We start from the raw sequence: 20,361 nt of genomic DNA, 5'->3' as shown, positions 1-20,361 counted from the left end.
GGAAGCTATTGAAGAAGAACATGAAGTCATCTCCTTCCTTACAATCCATTTACAGTCTGAAGTTTTGTCAGTGCCTCTACAGTAGGGTTCGACAGATATTGTTTTAAAATAGAAGTCTGAGACAGATTCTTTTAGGCTGAAGCTGCTGGTTGATAACATGTTGCACAATGTTCACTATCTTTAAATCTGAAAACAGTAAGAATTCCTTGTTGTCTCAAAGATCAGATTTACTCACTGTTTAAACCTGACAGCTCTCAGCCATCACAAGTGCATCAATATCAGGTGTGCAAAGTCATCCAGTGGGCCGGGTTGGACCCACTGGTGGGCCGGTTCTGACCCCCAGGCCACATGTTTGATACCCCTGGTTTAGTACAATACAGTATCATAAACATTTTTAAAAATCAGACATAAAATAAATGTGTCACATGACCCTTGTCTGACAGGAGTTGTATGTTTGTTTTAGCATTTAATTCTATGTCATATGAACATAAGAATATAAAGTACACACCTAACAACATTTTTTTAATTGCATTGAACTATAGAAATAAACTGTGGAAAGCTTAGGTTTCTCAATTACAAGAATGAAGCGAAGATCTGAATTCTGTCTCTTTTTTTTTGGAAAGTCACTAACTACATTGTGCTTTTGCTACCACTAGATGGTGCATAAATGTTTCCACGAATCAGGACAATGGGTTAAAGTTAAGCAGAATGAAGTATAAGATGCAGAAATCCCAAAATGTAATGTCCTCATGTGCATCAAAAACCTTTAAATAACTTAAAATTCTTCTTCTTTTGAATGCTGCCTCAAAGAAGATAAACTTTTCGCCAAAGCTCTCTGCTAAATCATCACACTATCCCTGATTTTTTTAATTGAACCTTTAATCGCAATGCAATGTGTAAATAAAATCAAATTATGTGTTTTGTTTCAAAAATGTTTGGATTGTTTTGTAACTGTAATTTTTAACTGTGTTTGCTACATTTTGTTGTTGTTGTGTGACGTTAGTGTGTGTTTTCATTCATTTGTTAAGTGTCACTGTAACATTTTGCGTTGGTCAATCCATCACAGTGAACCTTCATTATTGTTAAATGCACATCTTCAGCACATATAAAGACTGAAATGTCACTGGGTATGAAAATAAACTGAGATGAATCATCTTCGAATGTGTCTCCACCCAACGAGCAGAGAGGAACTGCGGCTGAAGGAAACGTGCCTGTTAACACATGATGTAATATGGGAGGAAGAAGTTTGTTGTCAGGTTCCCGCAGAGAGACACAGGGTGACACTTCTGAATCGGTCAAGTTAATTACTCATTAAAAATGATTATATTTTCTCTCAGATTAATTGTGGTGATGATCTGAACTCTTTCACATAGAGGTAAATACCAACTGGCTGGTACCAAGACAAACACTGAGCTACATGTTTGATCAGCGTGTAGCTTTATGTGCATGTTTTAATGCTAACCAGACACTCACAGTCCACCACCACACTTCTCTTTAGTTTCACTTCCTCTTCATCTTTTCTGTTTTTCACTCTTGCTGGTACGAATATATCCACTGAGGAACTTCCTCCTCTCTCTGCACGTCTCTCAGCACAAACACACCGTTTATACTGTATGTCTGTGTGTTCTCAGGACAAACTCTTGCTGAACTGAGGGAAGAGAAGGTGAGTTTATTTATCTGTCTGTGTGATCATTGAGTCACATTTCTTTTATTCAGATCTGTTGGGATGTTTGAGACAGTTTTATTAATGGTGACTGTCTCTTGATGTTTTGCATGTTATGAATCAGCTGTTTGGGTGTGATGGCAGAGCCACAGAGGGGCACTGAAAACTGGACTGAGACACACATAAGGACTCTGTCTTCAGGTTCTGACTCACCGTCTTATTCTGATATAGACTGTACTTTTTACACAATCATTAAAATATATATATACATACTTTCAGTTTAATAATTACTTCATCTGTGTTTTTATACCATGTGTCCAGACGTGTGAGTGGTATCAGTATGAGCATCTGACTCTCAGAGAGGAAGAGAAAAAGAGGATTTACCAAAATGTGGAATTTTTAGATCACGGAGAACTTTACTGCTATTGAACTTTATTGTTTCTGCTGTAAATATTTGGGTGTGATGTCTTAGTTATCCCCATGATTAGATAATATTCACCAAACTGATGAACGGACCAAATAAATGGACGTGTTTAATGGTGTTACAGGGTAACAGTTTCATTTAAAACTACAAGCTATTTATTGAAGAAAACTTTATAAATGTATGTAAGCTAGAGTCTAAACATTGTGTGTGTGTGTGTGTGTGTGTGTGTGTGTGTGTGTGTGTGTGTGTAGATGAACCCCCCAGTTGTTCCAGTTTGACCACGAAGGAGCTGCAGCAGAACTTGAGGGAAGTGAAGAAGAGAGAGCGACCCATCAGGCTGCTGTTTGAAATCCCATCGACTCGTATTATTCATCATGTTCTGTCCAAATATGTGGTGAGACACTGAAACACACACACACACACACACACACACACACACACACACAAAATATCACACATTTAGTACAGGTAGCCTCAGTGGATCTGCAGCTAGCTTACCCTAAAGACTGGGGAGAGGGTGAAAGTGGTAGCTTAGTTTAGCATAATGACTGGAAACTAGGGTGCAACAGCTATCTTAGCATAATGACTGGAAGCAATAAATAACAGCTAGCTTACCATAAACACTGGAAAGAGGGTGAAACAGGTAGCTTAGCTTAGCATAAAGACTGGAAACTGGAGGAAACAGCTAGTGAAGCTTATCATAAAGACTGGAAACCAAGGGAAGCACCTAGCTTAGCTTATAATAAAGACTTGAAACCAAGGCAAACAGCTAGCTTAGTATTAAGACTGGAAACAGTGGAACTACTACTAGCTCCTCTAAAGCTCACTGATCAACATAGCCTACTGTATCTCTTTTTGTTTCATCTGCATAAAAAAACTAAAAGCAGAAACAAGATGTGGTATGGTGCAATTAACTTCTGCAATTGTTGCAACCACCAAATATTTATTTTAATCTTACGTTTTTTTTGTCTCATATATATTAATGTGATTTTAAAGTCTTATTCAGTCTTTCAAGAATTTCTGGACGTGATACAGTTTCCAGATACACATCACTGACTCCTTGCTCTAACGTTTTGTTTTAATGCTTCCTGTTCATCTTGAGGTGTATGAGATCGTGGTGATGCGCTCTGGCAGCTTCGATTCCCACCGTGTGCCTGTGGAGCGCCGTTACAGCGACTTTTCCCACTTCCACCACAAACTGCTGGAGGAGTTTGAGGAGGAGCTGGAGGATGTAGTTCTCCCCCGAAAACACCTGAGCGGGAACTTCAGCCCTGAAATAATCTCAGAGCGTCGCCTTGGCCTCCAGGACTACCTGGCTAAACTTTACAGTGTTCGCTGCGTTCGGCATTCTCCTCATTTCGCCAAGTTCTTCACTGAGCAGGAGCAGAAACGAGCACATGATCTGTTGCGAGCGGGACAGTTTAAGCCTGCTGTGGAGCAGCTGAAGAATGTGTTAGAGGTGGAGGAGAAGTTGTTACCTTGGCAGAACCCCACCCTGATTGTACCCACCCTCTCCGCCCTTGCAATCTGTTACCGGGACCTGGAGGAACCAGAAAAGGCCTCTGCTGCTGCTCAGAGAGCCTTGCCTCCAGTGAGACGCTACGGACTTAAAAACTACAGAGCTGCACTGCTGGATCTGCTGGTGGATCTGGGTTATCAGCTGGGACGTCCTGTCGCTCAGTTACAGGAGGAGCTGACTGTCCTAAGGGATGCTGAGAGGGGTGAGGTGTCCCCTCGCTCTCTGAAAGAGTTAGTGGTCCAACAGTTCCCGAGTCTCTGAAAGAGTTAGTAGTCCACTTGTTTCAGAGTCTCTGAGGAAGTTAGTGGTCCACCAGTTCCCAAGGCTTTGAAAGGGTTAGTGGTCCATCAGTTCCCTGGAGTCTTTGGAGGAGTTCGTGGTCCATGAGTTGACCAGAGGACGATCCAGGTGATTGGGACAAACCAAACCAACAAACTCTGGAGCTGAGCTGAATCAGTGATCCATAACTTGCTCGTCTTTTGTCAGTAAATCTTTCTCGGTCAGATTTAGAGTTCTGCAGGAAATCAGGACGTTTGGTAGAAAATGACTGAGACATCAAACCACAGCTGAGCTGTAAGTGTAAGTGAGAGTTGCATGATCTGTCCTTCATACTATAAATAATTTATTTCAGTGTGTGCAAACTGTCACTACTATCTGTGGTGAACAAAGTGAATGTGCATCACCATGTCTGCAGAGGAACTAATGTGTGTTGACCGATCTGTGCAGAGGATGCAGTAATTTCAACAAAACAAAAACTGGAACTCCCCGAAAAAGTTACCCAACCTACTTCACTGTGTGTGTACGTGTGTGTGTGTGTGTTTGCTTTTTTTTTTTTAACAAGAGAACAAAGGCAGACAGACAGATAGCAGTTGTGTCCAAACCTCTCAGGGTGCTTTCAAACCTGCCGTGTTTGATTCGGTTCAATCGAACTCAGGTTAATTCGCCCCCTAAGTAGTCTGTTTCGGGCAGGTGTGAACACAGCAATCACACTGGGGTGTGCACCAAAACAACCGAACCGAGACCTTCTTGAAGAGGTGGTCTCAGTCTGGTTACAAACGAACTCTGGTGCAGTTGGTTTGTGGTGAGAAGGTGTTCTGACCTGGATGTGAAGCAACTGCAGTCACATGACACATTGTTTGGGTTAAACATGAGCATGTTACAGTCCTGGAGGATTATTAATGTGCACCTCCTCCTGTACTGCCTTAATATGCACATTCAGCACATCCAATGCATCAAAACATTGTTTTCTAGTTGGAGCCGCGCCTCGTTTTCAAACTGTATGGTTTGACTAAAATGAACAATGACAGCAATATAGTCCACGATGAGCAGCGCTAAAATCAACCTGCGTAGTTGTCCCTCCATTGTGACATTAGAAAGTGTCACATTTATCTTGCAAGTGTACTCTTCTTCAATGTTTGCTTTACTTCCTGGATTTTTCCCACATGGAAATTCTGACCAATCAAAAGCAGCTTTCTCGTGCAAGGCATTTTATCTGGTCCGCTTGAAAATGCTGTTGTGAGAACATGAATCGACTCTAGGCAATTATGCAACTGTGGAACAAAACTAGTCCCTGATTCAGACCAAAGCAAGACAACTCTAGGTCAGGGAAGAGAAGTCATTACAGTGCTCAGAAAACTGGAAATGTGAACAGCTCTATCTGCTGAGGAAGATCATGTGATACATATGAAAGCTCCAGTTATACACATACAGTGAAAACTGACACTCTTGTGTCTTTGCTTTTTGTGGCACTAATTTTGGTTTCTGAGTTTTCAAAAGTTCAGATTCACTTTGTTATTCTGTTGTTTCTGTGTAAATCTTTTGGTTTGCTGAATTGAAATGAATATCATAACATCCTGAGACCTGAACGTTTGCTTGGAATGTATTTTTAATTTCTCCCCACTATTTGGGATCAGTAGGACCTGATAAGTATAAAAACTAAACATTGTTAACGACAATAAAGTCCCAATGTCCTCAAACAAGCTGATGATAAATTCCCAACATCTTCAAACAAGTATGTCCTAATTAACAGCGTCTTAGCTTGTTATTGTTGCTAAAACTGGTAAAATGTGTTGCTATATCAAACTGCAAACTTAATTAATCATATATAAACAAGTTTCAATTGTAAAAATGTGATTAGGTTTTGTACCTTGTCCAATTTTGTGTCGGGATCAGCTGCAGACTGACTTGGCAGAGATGGCTGCCATCTTGTTTTTACATGGATTAGTGTATTGTGCTCTTACTACCACTAGATGGCACAAAAAAGTGTCCATGAACGAGGACAACAGGTCTAACTTAAGCAGATTAACTATAAGGTGCAGTAAATCCTAAATGGATGTCCTCATGTGAAGACACAGGGTCTCAGGTAGATGAATATAATGTGTATTGCTGATACAGAGTATAACAGCACAGGGACTTTTAACTATGAATGTTTCACTCTGCTTTACAGTTCTAAACTGTTAATTTCATTAAACGTTGATTATCCTGCATTAAGAGTCATCGTAACAAATTTTGCACCACAAACATCCAGATTTCCACAAATAACGTTTGAGTTAAATACTAAATGGTCGTCAGAAGAGGATTAAGGGATGGAAAGAAACCTGGATACTTCATTGCAAACCTCCATCTGTGCTCATATGACAACAGCTGATAGCATAATGTACTTTTTGTTCAGCTGTTAACTCATTTGAATCACACAAAGGTGACTGTCAACATTCTTTTTTCACTGGTTGCACAATAAATGGAAACTTAAAGATAAAACATGACACAAAGCAGCTGATCTGTAACATGTAGACCCACACAAAGCAAGCGTGCAGGAATGTTAATGTGTTGCTTGGCGACAGTCCAGTCAAAGAGGCGATAAATGATCAAATAAACAAACAAATCTTCATCCGTTGTGGCTCATTCTTTTTAACTTGTAAACGCTTGTAGAACTGTTGAAAAGAAGCAATGCCACTCTTGAGGTCGTGCTGTTGTCCTGAAAATCAGCTGTTATTAATGAAGTTAATTTGTTAACGTGTGTTTGGGAGCCACGCCTCCACCATACTTCTGATTACGTGCCAAGCCTGCCTATACCTGATCAACCTGCTCTGTTTGTCTCAGATTTGTAGACCAACCCTCTGTTTCCCTTCCTTTAATCCATCATTCCTTCATCCCCTCATCTCTTTTTATTCATCTGGTGCATACCTCTCCCATGTCTTACTCTAGGTACCGTCTTGGGGCCTGTAATCACCTCAGGCGGAAATACACCCACAAACCCCCACACTAAGTCTCCCTCAAACTGATCTCCAGTACATCCTCCCAGATCAACCTATCAGAAGACACCCCTCTTCCACCTTCACCCCCACATCCATTCACCAGTCCTCAACAACTACAATTAAACATTTAAACGACATATTGTTGTGACGTGGTCCTTGCTAGTGAATCTTCGATACTGCAGCATATCAAAGTTAACTTCCTAATAGAGAATGTAAAGTTGACGTCACACCATGTACATTTTTTTGGATGAGGGTGCCATCTTGTGAGGCATGCACTGTGTTATCGCAGACTGCAAAAATAATGGACGTAGCTACCATAACATCACCCACTGGTTTGTGGACTCCCATTTTGAAGCCTTCGGCATTTCAGTCGTTGCCATCTTGGTTTTCAGGAGCCAGAAATGACCATATTTGGGTGAAAGGGTGGATCAGCTAAGCTAAGGACACTATCATCAGACAGCCTGTCACTCAAATCAGCCCAGTCATTAATTATGCATAACTTTAAGCCTCAATAAAATGTAAACAGGTGAGATAAAAAAATTCACCTGTGCACAGTTGTCATGAATGTTTTTTGTACCAGGCTGTAAACATGTTTATTTCTGCTGTAAAGGTGGGTATTTGAACATGAGGGTCTATGGGGACTGACTCACTCTTGGAGCCAACCTCAAGTGGCCATTAGAGGAACTGCAGTTTTTGGCACTCCAGTACTGACTTCATTTTTCAGCCCCTGAAGCTGCTGCTTGTGTGTTACCTGTGCCTGCTACAGTGGTAAAACAATCTTATATGGACAAACTAATTACAATTAACAACTCGGATCCAAGCTAGGCTGATACACTTCCTCCACTCACATACCTGCACACTGCAAACTATCTTGTTTTTGCACTTAGTCCATACACTTTGGTGACTGAGATAGCAGGGCACTGACCTAACAAGATGGCGCGTCCATCCCACTTGGTGTGACTTCTCTGCACTGTGAACACAACAACAGAACATCAGTAAAATACACAGAGGTGTGACAGACAGATTGTGTATCATTTACAGGCTGTAAACTGGAGAAACAACATGATACCAAATATACAGTGCGATTTCAACACATGATGGACAGCTGGAAAACAGACTACAGGTCAATGGAATAATAGGTTCATGCACTTCATTACACACAACAGCAAGTAAACGCATCATCGTTTGAATCAACTTCAGTACGTGAAAAGCATCGCTGTTCAAATGCAACAAAATACAACTTTTAGAACAAAACTTAAAACTCACCTTTTCAAACATTAACCACATTTTAACCTCAGTTCCAGTTGAAGTGGGCTGCAGAGGCTTCGTAAATGAGTTTTGGTGTTGCACAACCCAAAAACAGAGGTCACTGGTCCAATATTATTCCCACTGTACGGGCTGCCATTTGGTGACATCATTAGACAACACAGTATCTGTTTTTCTAGTTATGCTGATGACACACAACTGTACATCTCTGCTAAACCAAACGATGCCACAGCCATAAACTCCATCACTACCTGCCTCTTGACAATAAATAAATGGATGAAGACAAAACTGAAATCCTGCTTGTTGGCCCAAAAACAAAAATAGAAATGCTAATTAATCATCTGGGTAATTTACCTTCCTGGATTGAATCTGAAGTTACAAGTCTTGGCGTGATCCTTGATTCAGATCTAAGCTAAGCCAGTCCCACATTAACAAGGTGACGAAAACATAATTTTTCCACCTCAGAAACATCGCTAAGATACGACCATTTGTAACTGAAAAAGATCCAGAGAAACTGATTCATGCCTTTATTTCAATTTGCCTAGACTACTGTAACACACACTTTACTGGCCTCCCAAAAAACATCACTGAGCGACTTCACCTCATTCAAAACTCTGCAGCTCAGCTATTAACCAGAACCAAGAGTAGAGAGCACATCAAGCTAGCCTGAGCTGCTCTGCACTGACTTCCTGTCACTTCCTGTTGTTAGAATTGATTTTAAGGTCCTTCTCCTTGTATACAAAGCCCTACATGGGCTGGGACTGAGCTACATTGCTAACTCCTTGTTAACTATTTGCCTCCAACAACACTGCAGTCATCTGCTACTAGTTTATTGCAGGTTCCCAGAAACAGCCGGAAGAAGATCAAGGATGCAGACTTTGTCAGTTAAGCCCCAAAGCTATGAAACACACCACCTATAGATATCAGGGAAGCTAGGTCACCAAATATTTTTAAAAGAAAGCTAAAAATGTATCTTTTCACTTTAGTCTTCACTGTTTCTTACTTTTCTATCTGTCCAACCCTTTGGCTCCCACTCCGACCCCCAGACAGCACCATTACTCCCACTCATAGTCTCAAATATGTGCATCAAGGATTGTAACATCTAGTCCTAAACTGAACTTCACCTTAGCTCCATTTATTTCTTAGCCTTAACTTTTATTAATTTTAATATCTGACTTGTTTTCAATGTTCCTGTTTCTTGCATCAGTCTTTGTTTTGCAGCTCTGAAGTTGTATTATTATTATTACTGAATTAAAATACTCAATTAAAGTACCTCAAAACTGCACTATAGTACACTCGTGGGATTACTGTGCTCAGTTACTGTCCACCCTGAGGATCCCCAGCTGTAATAAAGGTTTGATGTGTATGTAGAGTCAAATAACAGAGGGTGTGATGAGCTGCATGGACTGTACATGTGATTTGTCACATTGGGTTACACAACTACAATTGACTTTATGTGAAAGATGTTCTCACTGCAGAGAAGTAAAATCAGGAAAAAAAAAATGCTGACATCTACAGACAAAGACTGGTCTGTGATCTGCACTAGTGTGTATGATCCATATCAAGGTGTTGTTCAGAGGTGGATCTGACTGTATCAGATGTCCCAGTGACTCCCAACTGTGTGCGGCTGCAGAAAAGGAACAGGTTTCAGAAAAAACAGCTGTTGGCAGGAGCACAACATACCTGTGTGTAGGTGGCACAGAGAGAGGGCAGGACTGGAGGTGTAAAGACTTTGAGACTGCTCCTCGCACCAGACACACGGGTAAAACAGCTGAGAGAGAAACACAATCAGACAGGCGGAGGATGGACATCACTTCCTGTTTCTGTGCTGTAGCTGCAGCTGTGTACTTCTTCACTGTGCTGTGGAGGTTTAAAGAAGACTGTGGAGCTGGAAACCGGCCAGGTATTGTCGGGGCCCTCCTCTGGGCCCTCGGTGCCCTTGGTGGGGCCGCTCTGTTTTTCACTGTTACTTCAGGTGTCTGTGGGTCTGTCCTCCTCGGCTGCAGCTTGATCCTGATCTGTGGGACTGACAGGAGAGGGGAGCTGCTGCCAGGACATGGCAGAGCAGTGCTGATCACAGGTGAGACACACCTGTCACTCCAACACAAACAGAATCATAATGGTCATGTTATGATGCATTAATGTGTTCATCATGCAGCTCGTAAAGGTGGAGGTCACTTTAATAACTTCATATAGTGCCGGGTAGTTTGTGAATTTCCAACATGACAATCAAAAGTTAGAATAATTTATAATAGTTTGATTCTGTTGCTGAGCACACTTCATATCTTTTCCTCTGAAAGGCTGTGATTCAGGTTTTGGTCACGCCCTGGCCAACCGGCTCAGTGAGGGCGGAGTGATGGTGTTTGCTGGCGTGCTGGATGTGAACGGAGCTGGAGCTCAGCAGCTGAGAGAATGCGGGCGTGAAAACCTGCAGGTCCTGCAGCTCGATGTCACTGACCACTCCCAGATAGAGACGGCACACAGGTACATCTGTGCTCAGGTGGCTGACACAGGTGAGAATGAACACACACACACCTGACGGCTGCTGCTGGTAAACACACTGGTGCAGTCTGTGGACTGGACTGAGGTTTAGTGAAATGTACAGCAGTGCTGGTCAACATGGAAACAATCAGATATTTATCGATATCGCTATTGTAACAATATTGTAGGGTTGACGAACGGTGCTTTGACTAAATATTTACACAATGAGATTTTTTTGATAAATCATTATCAGTGTGGACACAGTGACTCAGTTAAAAAATTACAGCACTTTTCTGTAATGCAGCCTTTAAAACCAGGGGAAAACAACACCTACCATATTACCATATTCAAAATCTGAGAAATCAAAAATCACCATAAATATATTTTTGAGTGTCTGAGAGCTGATCTGTTGATTGTAAATCAAAGATTGTGGTGCTTATTTATGTAGGAATATATATTTTTTTAATTTTAATAATCTTTTACAAATTGTTATTTATACATTTTTTCATTTATTTATCTGTATATAATTTTATTTTCTAATTAATTTTTTCTATATTAATATTTTATTTACATATTGTATTTATTTTTATCTTTTTATTTATTTATTTTTATCCTCTTGTGTATGTACATATATTTGATTTATTAACACTGTGACACTGTTTATGCTAGAAAAAAAAAAGCCAAAAAAAGTTCAACAAAAAAAATTAATTAACATTTAAAACTTTTATGTGAAGAAACTAAAAATAATTTTGCTTTAAATGCATATGCAGATATTTGGAGAGATTCATTCTCACTTTAATTTTGATTAACAAAAAAAATCCTAAATTTAAAACAACAAAACATTAAGTTATTATGAATTAATTCACCAGAAGTCTTTTGTTTGATGTCTTGTGTTTCATGTCTCATTTCCTTGCAGGTCTGTGGGGTTTGGTGAATAACGCAGGAGTCCTCTACTGTCCTGTGGACGCGGAGCTCACCCCGTTCAAAGCGTACAGACACTGTGTGGACGTGAACTTCCTGTCTGCTGTGAAGATGTCTCAGGTGTTCCTCCCTCTGCTGAGGAGGTCCAGAGGACGCATCGTCAACGTGTCCAGTGTGGCAGGTACGTCCCAGTACTTGTTTATTTAATCCTGTGGTCTGAGACAGTCCAAAAATATTAGTTAACATGACTCCCCAAATCCAAAAACTATAGAGCTAAAACTCAAACTCAAAATTTTCTAGACCATGGAAAATGATAAAACCCTTCCAAAACTGCAGGTCAGCAGAGCGAGTACTGTTAATACTTTCAGTAAACTTTATTTGGAAAATTTACTTAAGCAACATTTTGAATGCTTTTGATCAGCTTTTGAAGGTGTATTCATGGCATATTAATGGCACACCTCACAGGTGCAATTTTTATGGATTTGACTAAAACTTTTGATGACGTTGATCGTTATTTGCTTTCAGTTAAACTCCATGCTATCAGCCTCTCTAAAAGGGCAGTTCTTTGATTCAATTCATACCTTAATAACAGAAATAATTGTGTTGTCCTGCATCAGAATAAATCTAATTTGTTGATTCAGCAAAGAGGTGTGCCCCAGGGCTCAACAATGGGACCACTTCTCTTTTTATATAAACAACCTACCAGGGGCGTAAATATGGTCAGGGCAGGCAGTGCGGTTGCACTGGGGCCCATGGGGTGGGAGGTGGGGGCCCTTGTGAATTATTCAGACTGCCACCTCAGAAAAACATCGGTGCTCAAAGAAGAACTCACACTGAAATAAAACTGGTGCCATTTGCTATGGGCTATATGCCCTCAAAAAAAGCAAACTGACTTCGGGGGGTGTATTTATAGTGTAATAATGGTGCATTAATGATGTGCTAACAGTATATAAATGGCACATTAATGGTGTCTATGTGGCATATTGATGACATATTGATGACATATTGATGGCGTTGAAATGGCACCTTGATGGCATATTTACAGTATTAATAGTGTAATAATGGTGCATTAATGGTGTGTTAACAGATTATACATTGCATATTGATGGCATATTAATGGCATATTGATGATGTATTGATGGCATATTAACGGTGTAATAATGATCCATTAATGATGTGTTAACAGTGTATTAATAGCATATTGGTGGCATACTAATGAAATATACATGGCATATTGATGGCATACTGATGATGTATTAATGGTGTTTAAATGGCATCTTGATGGCATATTAATGGTGCATTAATAGTGTAGTGGCATAGTAATGGTTTATATATGGCATATTGATGATGTATTAATTGCGTTTAAATGACATCTCAATGGCATAATAAAGGTGCATTAATAGTGTAATAATGGTGCATTAATGATGTACTAACAGTATATTAATGGTTAACTGTATTTATGGAATATTAATGGCGTACACATGGCATATTAATGGAATATTGATAGCGTTTAAATTACATCTTGATGGCATGATAATGGTGTATTAATAGTGCGATAACAGTGCATTAATGATGTGTTCACAGTGTATTAATAGCATATTGGTGACATATTAATGGCATGTCAACGGCATATAGACTGATGGTGTATTAACACAGTAATAACAGGTTAATCATGGTGCATTAATGATGTGTTAATAGTTTATTAATGGTTTGTCCTGCAGGTGAGGTGCCAATGCCGACGTTTGCTGCTTACGGAGCCCCAAAGGCAGCACTGAGCAATTTCTCCAATGTGATGAGAATGGAGTTGTCTGAGTGGGGAGTCAAAGTGGCTTTAATTCAACCTACAGGATTCAGAACAAGTAGGTCTGATCTGAACGGTTTCCTGATGATCACATTCAGATTTTAAATGTGTTCATTTGTGATTTAAGAGACACATTGTATTGGATATTAATGTATGAAATGTTCTTTATGAATAAACATATTACTATTTTTACAGGAAGGGAAAAATTAAACTGCCATTTACCTCACCCTGTTTCTCCCACACTTGAATTACTTTGTGATGTCTCTCGTACAGCTGTGCAGTTTGCTGATAAATCTTATTTCTTCTTGTCAGAAATTTTTGGGAACAGTGACGACGTCTCTCGCTACACAGACGAGATCCTCTCATCTGTTTCTTCCGAAGTCAGAGAGGATTATGGGGAGGTGTACATCTCGTCTCTCCCCAGCAGTCTGTCCAAAATGTCCAGTCAGTGTCCAGCGGACCTGTCTCCTGTGGTGGAGGACATGCGTCATGCTCTGCTGTCAGTCCATCCCAAAACCATGTACAGGCCCGGACAGATGGCATGGTTTCTCCCGTTCCTCCAGCGCTGCTGCTCCACCACTGTGTCCGACCCCATCATCACGAAGATCACTAAATTCACTGACTGTAAACCGGCGGCGCTCAACAGCAGCTGAGGCTCATGGGAAAAACATCTGATTATCTGCAGCTGGTGGCTTCGGCTTCACTAGGATGCAAAAATCAACTTCAGAGATGTGAAACTTTCCTTTAAGGACACATTACATTATTTTTTGGGTGACAGAGGTCAGAGAGGAGACTGCCAATAAAACTTCCCCCAAAAACATCTTAAACATCTAATGCCTGGTTCACGCTACACAACATTTTTGTTCATTGTCACAGTCACTATGTTAGACTAGGCGATTGTTTCTGTGCTAATGGCAGTACTCACCAGGTTGCTTCAGTGCCTCTGCTGTTCCATACCATCATTTTTCCCTTTTTACTCTGTTGCAGTAACGTCCCTACAGGAAATATCTAAGAATCGCTCTGTGTTTCTATTGGTCAAAGTGACTGGCTGTGATGCGAGAAGTTGTGAATGGCAAAAAGAAAATCAAATATGCTAGACTTTCTGTTAGAATGTCTTATGCTGTCCCAGATGCAGCATTGTTTGCCGTCTACTATGACACACTACACGAGATGAAACGATGGATTATCACGTACCACACTCGTCGTTCATGATCCAAGCCGACACCATACGACAGTGTCACGATATAATCGGGCTGATATCGTGTAGTGTGAACCAGGCATAACTCTCAGCCAGAGATAGAAGTAGTGTCTTTCCCAAAACGCTGAACTCCTCCTTTAAGGGCCATTTAAAGAAACCACAGATATATACATGACACATGATGCACGAACACACTGAGTGATGCATTTAATGCAGGTCTCATCACGTAGCACAGACTGTAAAAACACTGTGTTCACATCTCTGACAGCCTCTCAAAGACACATCTTTTCTTTAAAAAACAGGATGTATAACATCCAATCAGCCTTAAAACACTGAACATTCTGCTCATGGATGTTCTCTGTGTCATTTCTGATGTAATAATAAAAAAAAAAGTTCTGTTTTGAGTCCTTTACATAAAAAAGTCCGTCACATGTTGGTGTTAGTCCTGAGGTTTCAGAAAGGCTCTCTTTGTGTTGGTTTCTACAACGTTTTGGTTTACGTCGTCCTCTTCTATCGTTGCTCTCTCGCGCTTCTTTGCAAACTTCTTCTTCATGCTTTCCACTAAACTTTCGTACCTAAAGAAAGATAAGAAACATAATTTTAAGAAATGCAAAATTAAACTTACACACAAAGCACAGCAGCTCAGCTTGTTAAAATGAGTATAATCTTTATGACATAGGTCTTCAACAGGGGGTCTGCAACCCCTCAGGGGTCCTCAGAGTTACTGCAGGGGGGCCTCCAAATTATTGTTTGATACTTTTTTGAAATTGTTTAAAAATTTAAATTTGCCTGAAAATACACAGTGACATGAATGCAACATTATTAACAAAGACACATTAGACTACTTGTAAAATAAAACAAAACAAAATGGAATAAAATAAAATAAAATCTTACTTTTAATTTACAGTACACAACACTGATGATTGTTTTTTACCATAAATCAACAGCAGGTACAAACATATACATGTGTGCAAGTTATCATGACAAGACACAAACAGCAAATATAAAACTTAAAGGTCCAGTGTGTAGGATTTAGGGAAATATATTGGCAGCATGGTGGTGCAGTAGTTAGCATTTTTATTTTTTTTAACTGCTTTATTCTGTGTTTTTACTGGTTTAAATCACCTGGTCCGTTTGTTTTGGAGAGGAAGAGACCTCTATGGATAATTCAGCTCCCAGTAAAAACCTCCTGAACAATGAACACTGAAGGAACTCTAACCAGGAGAAGTTTCAGCTGGTTGAAATTTTCAATCCTCACCGCTGGAGGCCACTAAATCCCCCTAAATCTTACACTGCCTTTAATTAAACTGCCAATCCGAAAACAAAGTCAAACACCTCAAATTAAATAAAATCTCTCTGCTTACATTTAAAAGCACAACAACAAACAATTGTTCCTGTGTTTGTACCTGAGAGCCATTTCCTCATCTGTGACGTCCGTCTGCATCCGGCTGATGTCTTCTTCTTCCTGTTTCTCCTCTTCATCTTTTGGATTCATCAAAGCCATCAGTTTCTGTCACGAACGCAAAACAAACAACATCGTGAACGGCTCCACATTTTAAATCAAACATGGTCGCATTTATAGTTTAGGTTTTCATCCTAAATGTTTATTGTTTAATTTGCAGCTTCTTTGGGAAAAGTTTGTCGTTTCACAAAAACATCAAAATGTTTCTGATATTCTGGAGATAAATTTATGTTTTTATACCCGACAACACCAAAACATTCTGATTTCCCTGAAAGCAACAGTTATGCAGAGAAACACCAGTGAGAAGACTGGAGGGAGCAGAGGATGTGACAGATTAAAAAATGACAACAGACCTCGACTTCTGGATTAAAACCCTTGAAGGAGATGCGACCGTACTTCAGGTCTTCACAGGGAACAAAACTCTTCTCCTCTATGATCAGACTCCTGAGAGAGGAAAGAGACAACAGATTAGAAAGATCCAACACAACACAGCAGCACCTCTAAAGTTATCATGACATTAACTCCTCTGAAACTTCATGACAGGTGGGTTTGTTTATATCAGACTACATTAGTTTTAATTTGATTATTAAATATCAACAACCTCATAGACTGAGAGCAAAGTGTAAAATATCCCTCTCATACCCACTCACACTGGTATAAATGCACATGCTTAAAGGGCCAGTGTGTAAAATGGGTTGAAAACAGTGACATCAGTGGTCAAATTCTAGATTGCAGGGCTCACTCGCTCACCCCTCCCGTCGGGTAAATGACGGTGGCTTCGTAGGGACAAAAAGCCTTGCGCACGAGTTTTTCAGGAGCAGGTCTATCTAGCGACAAGGTGAATGTTTATTTAGAAATCTAAACCATGTTACGATATTGTAATGAATCACTCACGAGCAGGAGACCAGAGGAGCGTTCGGGAAAAAGGCCGTTTATTTGAGCACTCCAGAAACTCTGGTAACACTCCAGGGTGTAAAAGACTCCGTCCCAAACTCTGACTCTTCTAGCGCAACACACACGCTCCATACACACATACTCGTTTACAGTACCAAGCGGGGACCCCCCTCCCCTCTCTGCTCCACCAATCTCCAGCCTGCACACTTACTGACAGCGTAGCCGGTAAACAGAGTTCAGCTGTTTATTTAGCCCAGCGATATCTCCGGACTACAGTAGCTGCAATGGACGACTTTGAACGCAATTTTGAAGAGTTTCTTGTAGCGGACACAGACCCAGAGCCATACCTGTTTGAGCCGGAGCATACAGATGAGGAACTTGGATGCTGAGCCGGCGAGAAGAGAGGCTGAATCCTCCGCTCCCATTTGGCTACACAGAATGGGATTCGGTGCTACTGCTGCCATCTTTGGGGAGATATATCATAAGGAGAAAAAGCGCTGCAGAGAGTGCATCACAAGGAGTGAAGTTGCGTCTTCTTTTCCTCGCAGATGACGGTTCGGGTTCATTCTCTCCTGTTGCGTGGTAAGTGTGGTCCATTCGCAAACTTTATAACTAAAAAAACTTTTCACTACTCTCTATCGACGAACTACTAACACTCTCTGCTGTTTCCTCCGCCTTCTTCCTTCCTTCCGCTGTCTTTGTTGGTTTATTTATACACGCGAAACGCGTTCTCTGGCTGGCTGGATTGTCCGTTTGGTCTGCCTTACACACACACACACACACATATATATATATATATATATATATATAGCAATTATACACTTATATAAACATATTAATGGGTAGAATATTCAGATTCAGATTTGACAATAAACCAGGACAAATATTACACAATGGCCCTTTAAAGGGCATACTTTACTTTTAATGTGGTTTCTATCTATCTATCTATCTATCTATCTATCTATCTATACATTGCTCTAGGTCATTACTAAATTTTTATTTGATGTGTATATTTGCCAACATAAATTATAAAAATAAACTGGCAGATTTCTGAATAAAGTTTGGCAAGAAACCCTCTGCATCGAGTGTGAATGTAAAGTACTGAGGCTGTATGCATGTATTAGTTGACACCTACTCTCTGGCTTTAAGCTCCGGCAGGTCCAGATACCAGTGCTCATCACTGATGATCCTCTTCTCATCTTCCTCCAGCTGCTTCTTCGTCTCAGCATCCAGACCTCTCTGCATGAACTGTGCAAACAAGACCACACTTCAACTTAATCCCAAACAGTATATTTGCAGGGGTGGGTAAAATGGTGGTAATTTAGATAAGCTAAACACGTTTCCCTCTAATCAACAGAAGCTCATTTAAAATTGTACTTATTTTGCGGTGGCATCCATTCAACAACATAAGCAGGAAAGACGGTGTGAGCCAGATTATTTGCTACTTTGGCTAAATTTAAACCCCATTTGGTAGCTCAACTATATGCCGAACTAATAACTGGCTCAAACTCGACATAAACATGCATAACGTTGATGTCTGTCACGTGTAACAGCTTTCCAAAGAGCAGGAAAACAATTATCATCTGATTTCTGAATGAGATTTGGAGCGTCGTTCTACTCTTGAGCGCTAAAGCTAGCTAACACACGGCTAACACCTTCTCCAGTGCGTTAGCTCCACTTACCTTCATGCGTAAGAGGTTTTTGGAGAGTTTCACAGAGTCGTTGGCCATCATTAAACTGTTAACAAACTAAACTACAGCAGCACGAGACAGTTTGAAGGTTTTTTTTTGGCTAAAAGCACGCGCAGTGGCTCCACGCAGATGCTGATAAAACTCAGACAGAAGAAGTCGAACGCAGAGCAGCTTTGATGACTGAGCAGTCCAGCTAATCTACCGCTGATATCACTGATGTTAAAGAAGACAGGAATATCTTAAGCTTTGAAAACAAAGTTATGATCGCACTAGTAATAAAATTATATGACGAGTTCTGTCTTCATGGCTTGTGAGAAATATTTCCAACACATATTATGTATTTAAAGATAATAAAACATGTACAGGCCCACAGTGTGTTCATCATTGTACAACAAAGTCCTCAACTTGGTCAAAATCAGAATTTTGGTAATTATCTTAATTTCTCTAAGGAATCAAAACATAAGATATTTTAAATATATGGGTGATTGCATATACGAATGAAGTTATTTGAGTGCCTATGTCTGTGTTGCCTGTGTCTATAATATGAACAAGGTCGATGCAAAGCTTACATTTGTTATGTGATACATCATGTTTGTTTGTTCTCTGATATGACTACATTTGATTGAATTAAAAAAAAGGTCAAGCGAAAAAAAAAACAAAACACCACTGATGATATTTTAAATGATATAAGTGCAAATCCACTGTTTCAATTTCAACTTTTCCAACATTTAGGGACTGTTCTATACTTGTCAGAGGCAAGTAAAGCTGGAGTGTGACTTCTTCATTTTTGTTTTACTTTTTTAACCTCCCTAAAGCTACGGATATTTTTCCTTGAGCCTCCCTACGTGACTAGCAGAATATGCATGACCCTCCCTCCACCATAAATTAGATTTTTAAATCTTACCCTTTGGTGTTTGAGGCTAAAAGCTAAAAGTTTATGACAAAATCCTGGAGTTAAAAAAACATTGTTTTTTCACCTTTGTCGTGCGTGCTGATTAGTTTGTGATATTAAATGAGACGTAGAATAAAGTGATGAAATATCACTGTTTTAAGCTCAGATTTGCTTATGGATCTTATGGAAGCGTTTGTAGCACATGACGCACCCAAAGAGCATCGTAAAGTTGAAAATCCAATGATACTCTCTGTTTTTGTGTTTGTTTTTTATAATTCAAGTTTTTATTGGTTTGAAAGGCTCGGCACATGGCATACATATATTATTTTCAAGGCATACAAGAATACAAGGCATGTTTTTTTTTTTATAATGTGGAGGTGGACTCCAGTAAATGAAGAAAAATTAACAGTTAAGTCTAGATTGAAAGAGAAGGAATACAAACTAACACACAAAAACATGTCACACATGTCCTCATACATCACTCTACAGGGTCACATAGTCACAGAGCGAACGTATCCAAGTTTGTATTTCCTGTTGTTACTGTGGGTCTAATAACTGTCTGTGGAGTTATTCTAAGACACTGGAAGACAACAGAGACCCCATCATATGAGGGCATCTTATGAGTTCGGGAGAAAGGAGTGTCTCCTTGGGACCAGTTATGGACTCATATCAAAATGGAAGACAAGCCGACATAATTATGAACTTGCTCTGTGATAATTTCTGTTTTTACAGTTTCTGTAATTCTGCAATAGTGTAATTTTGGTGAAGGGGTTGGAAGGCATGTTTTCTTTAAAAAATGTTGGTAAAATAAATACAGTGTACAACCATCTAAATTTGTGTGCCCCTCCTCTTTGCAAAAAAAAAAAAGTCCCTCCACAGTGCTTTAAAAATCAGT

At 40.0% G+C, this 20,361-nt stretch overlaps 3 protein-coding genes across 3 annotated transcripts; 2 read left to right on the top strand and 1 right to left on the bottom strand.

The window, feature by feature from the left end:
* Positions 1–2,346: 2,346 nt before the first annotated feature.
* Positions 2,347–14,931, top strand: hsd17b2 (hydroxysteroid (17-beta) dehydrogenase 2). The gene is made up of 6 exons (XM_049573675.1): positions 2,347–2,481; positions 6,811–10,206; positions 10,427–10,639; positions 11,524–11,709; positions 13,250–13,387; positions 13,642–14,931. Exons 2-6 carry the CDS (start codon positions 9,678–9,680, stop codon positions 13,980–13,982), a joined length of 1,407 nt encoding a protein of 468 aa, XP_049429632.1. The 5' UTR covers positions 2,347–2,481; positions 6,811–9,677; the 3' UTR covers positions 13,983–14,931.
* snx20 (sorting nexin 20) lies at positions 3,208–3,867 on the top strand. Its single transcript, XM_049574935.1, has one exon. The coding sequence runs from the start codon at positions 3,208–3,210 to the stop codon at positions 3,865–3,867; it is 660 nt and encodes a 219-aa protein (XP_049430892.1).
* Positions 14,750–18,753, bottom strand: mphosph6 (M-phase phosphoprotein 6). Its single transcript, XM_049573681.1, has 5 exons — positions 18,566–18,753; positions 18,019–18,131; positions 16,343–16,433; positions 15,934–16,037; positions 14,750–15,102 (listed from the first exon to the last, which is right to left on the bottom strand). Exons 1-5 carry the CDS (start codon positions 18,614–18,616, stop codon positions 14,967–14,969), a joined length of 495 nt encoding a protein of 164 aa, XP_049429638.1. The 5' UTR covers positions 18,617–18,753; the 3' UTR covers positions 14,750–14,966.
* Between the last annotated feature and the right edge of the window lie 1,608 nt (positions 18,754–20,361).

The sequence above is a fragment of the Epinephelus fuscoguttatus genome, linkage group LG4 (genome assembly GCF_011397635.1).
Source record: "Epinephelus fuscoguttatus linkage group LG4, E.fuscoguttatus.final_Chr_v1".
In the NCBI taxonomy this organism is placed as follows: Eukaryota; Metazoa; Chordata; class Actinopteri; order Perciformes; family Serranidae; genus Epinephelus; species Epinephelus fuscoguttatus.
This window is presented reverse-complemented; position numbering and strand designations above follow the sequence as displayed.

Coding starts and splice junctions, on each gene's coding strand:
- hsd17b2 (XM_049573675.1), top strand. CDS start 9,678: ATGATCCATATCAAGGTGTTGTTCAGAGGTGGATCTGACTGTATCAGA. Junction 10,640..11,523: donor TGCTCAGGTGGCTGACACAG/GTGAGAATGAAC, acceptor ATTTCCTTGCAG/GTCTGTGGGGTTTGGTGAAT. Junction 13,388..13,641: donor ACCTACAGGATTCAGAACAA/GTAGGTCTGATC, acceptor TCTTCTTGTCAG/AAATTTTTGGGAACAGTGAC.
- snx20 (XM_049574935.1), top strand. CDS start 3,208: ATGCGCTCTGGCAGCTTCGATTCCCACCGTGTGCCTGTGGAGCGCCGT.
- mphosph6 (XM_049573681.1), bottom strand. CDS start 18,616: ATGATGGCCAACGACTCTGTGAAACTCTCCAAAAACCTCTTACGCATG. Junction 18,132..18,565: donor AAAACCTCTTACGCATGAAG/GTAAGTGGAGCT, acceptor TTGTTTGCACAG/TTCATGCAGAGAGGTCTGGA. Junction 16,038..16,342: donor GTTTTAATCCAGAAGTCGAG/GTCTGTTGTCAT, acceptor CGTTCGTGACAG/AAACTGATGGCTTTGATGAA.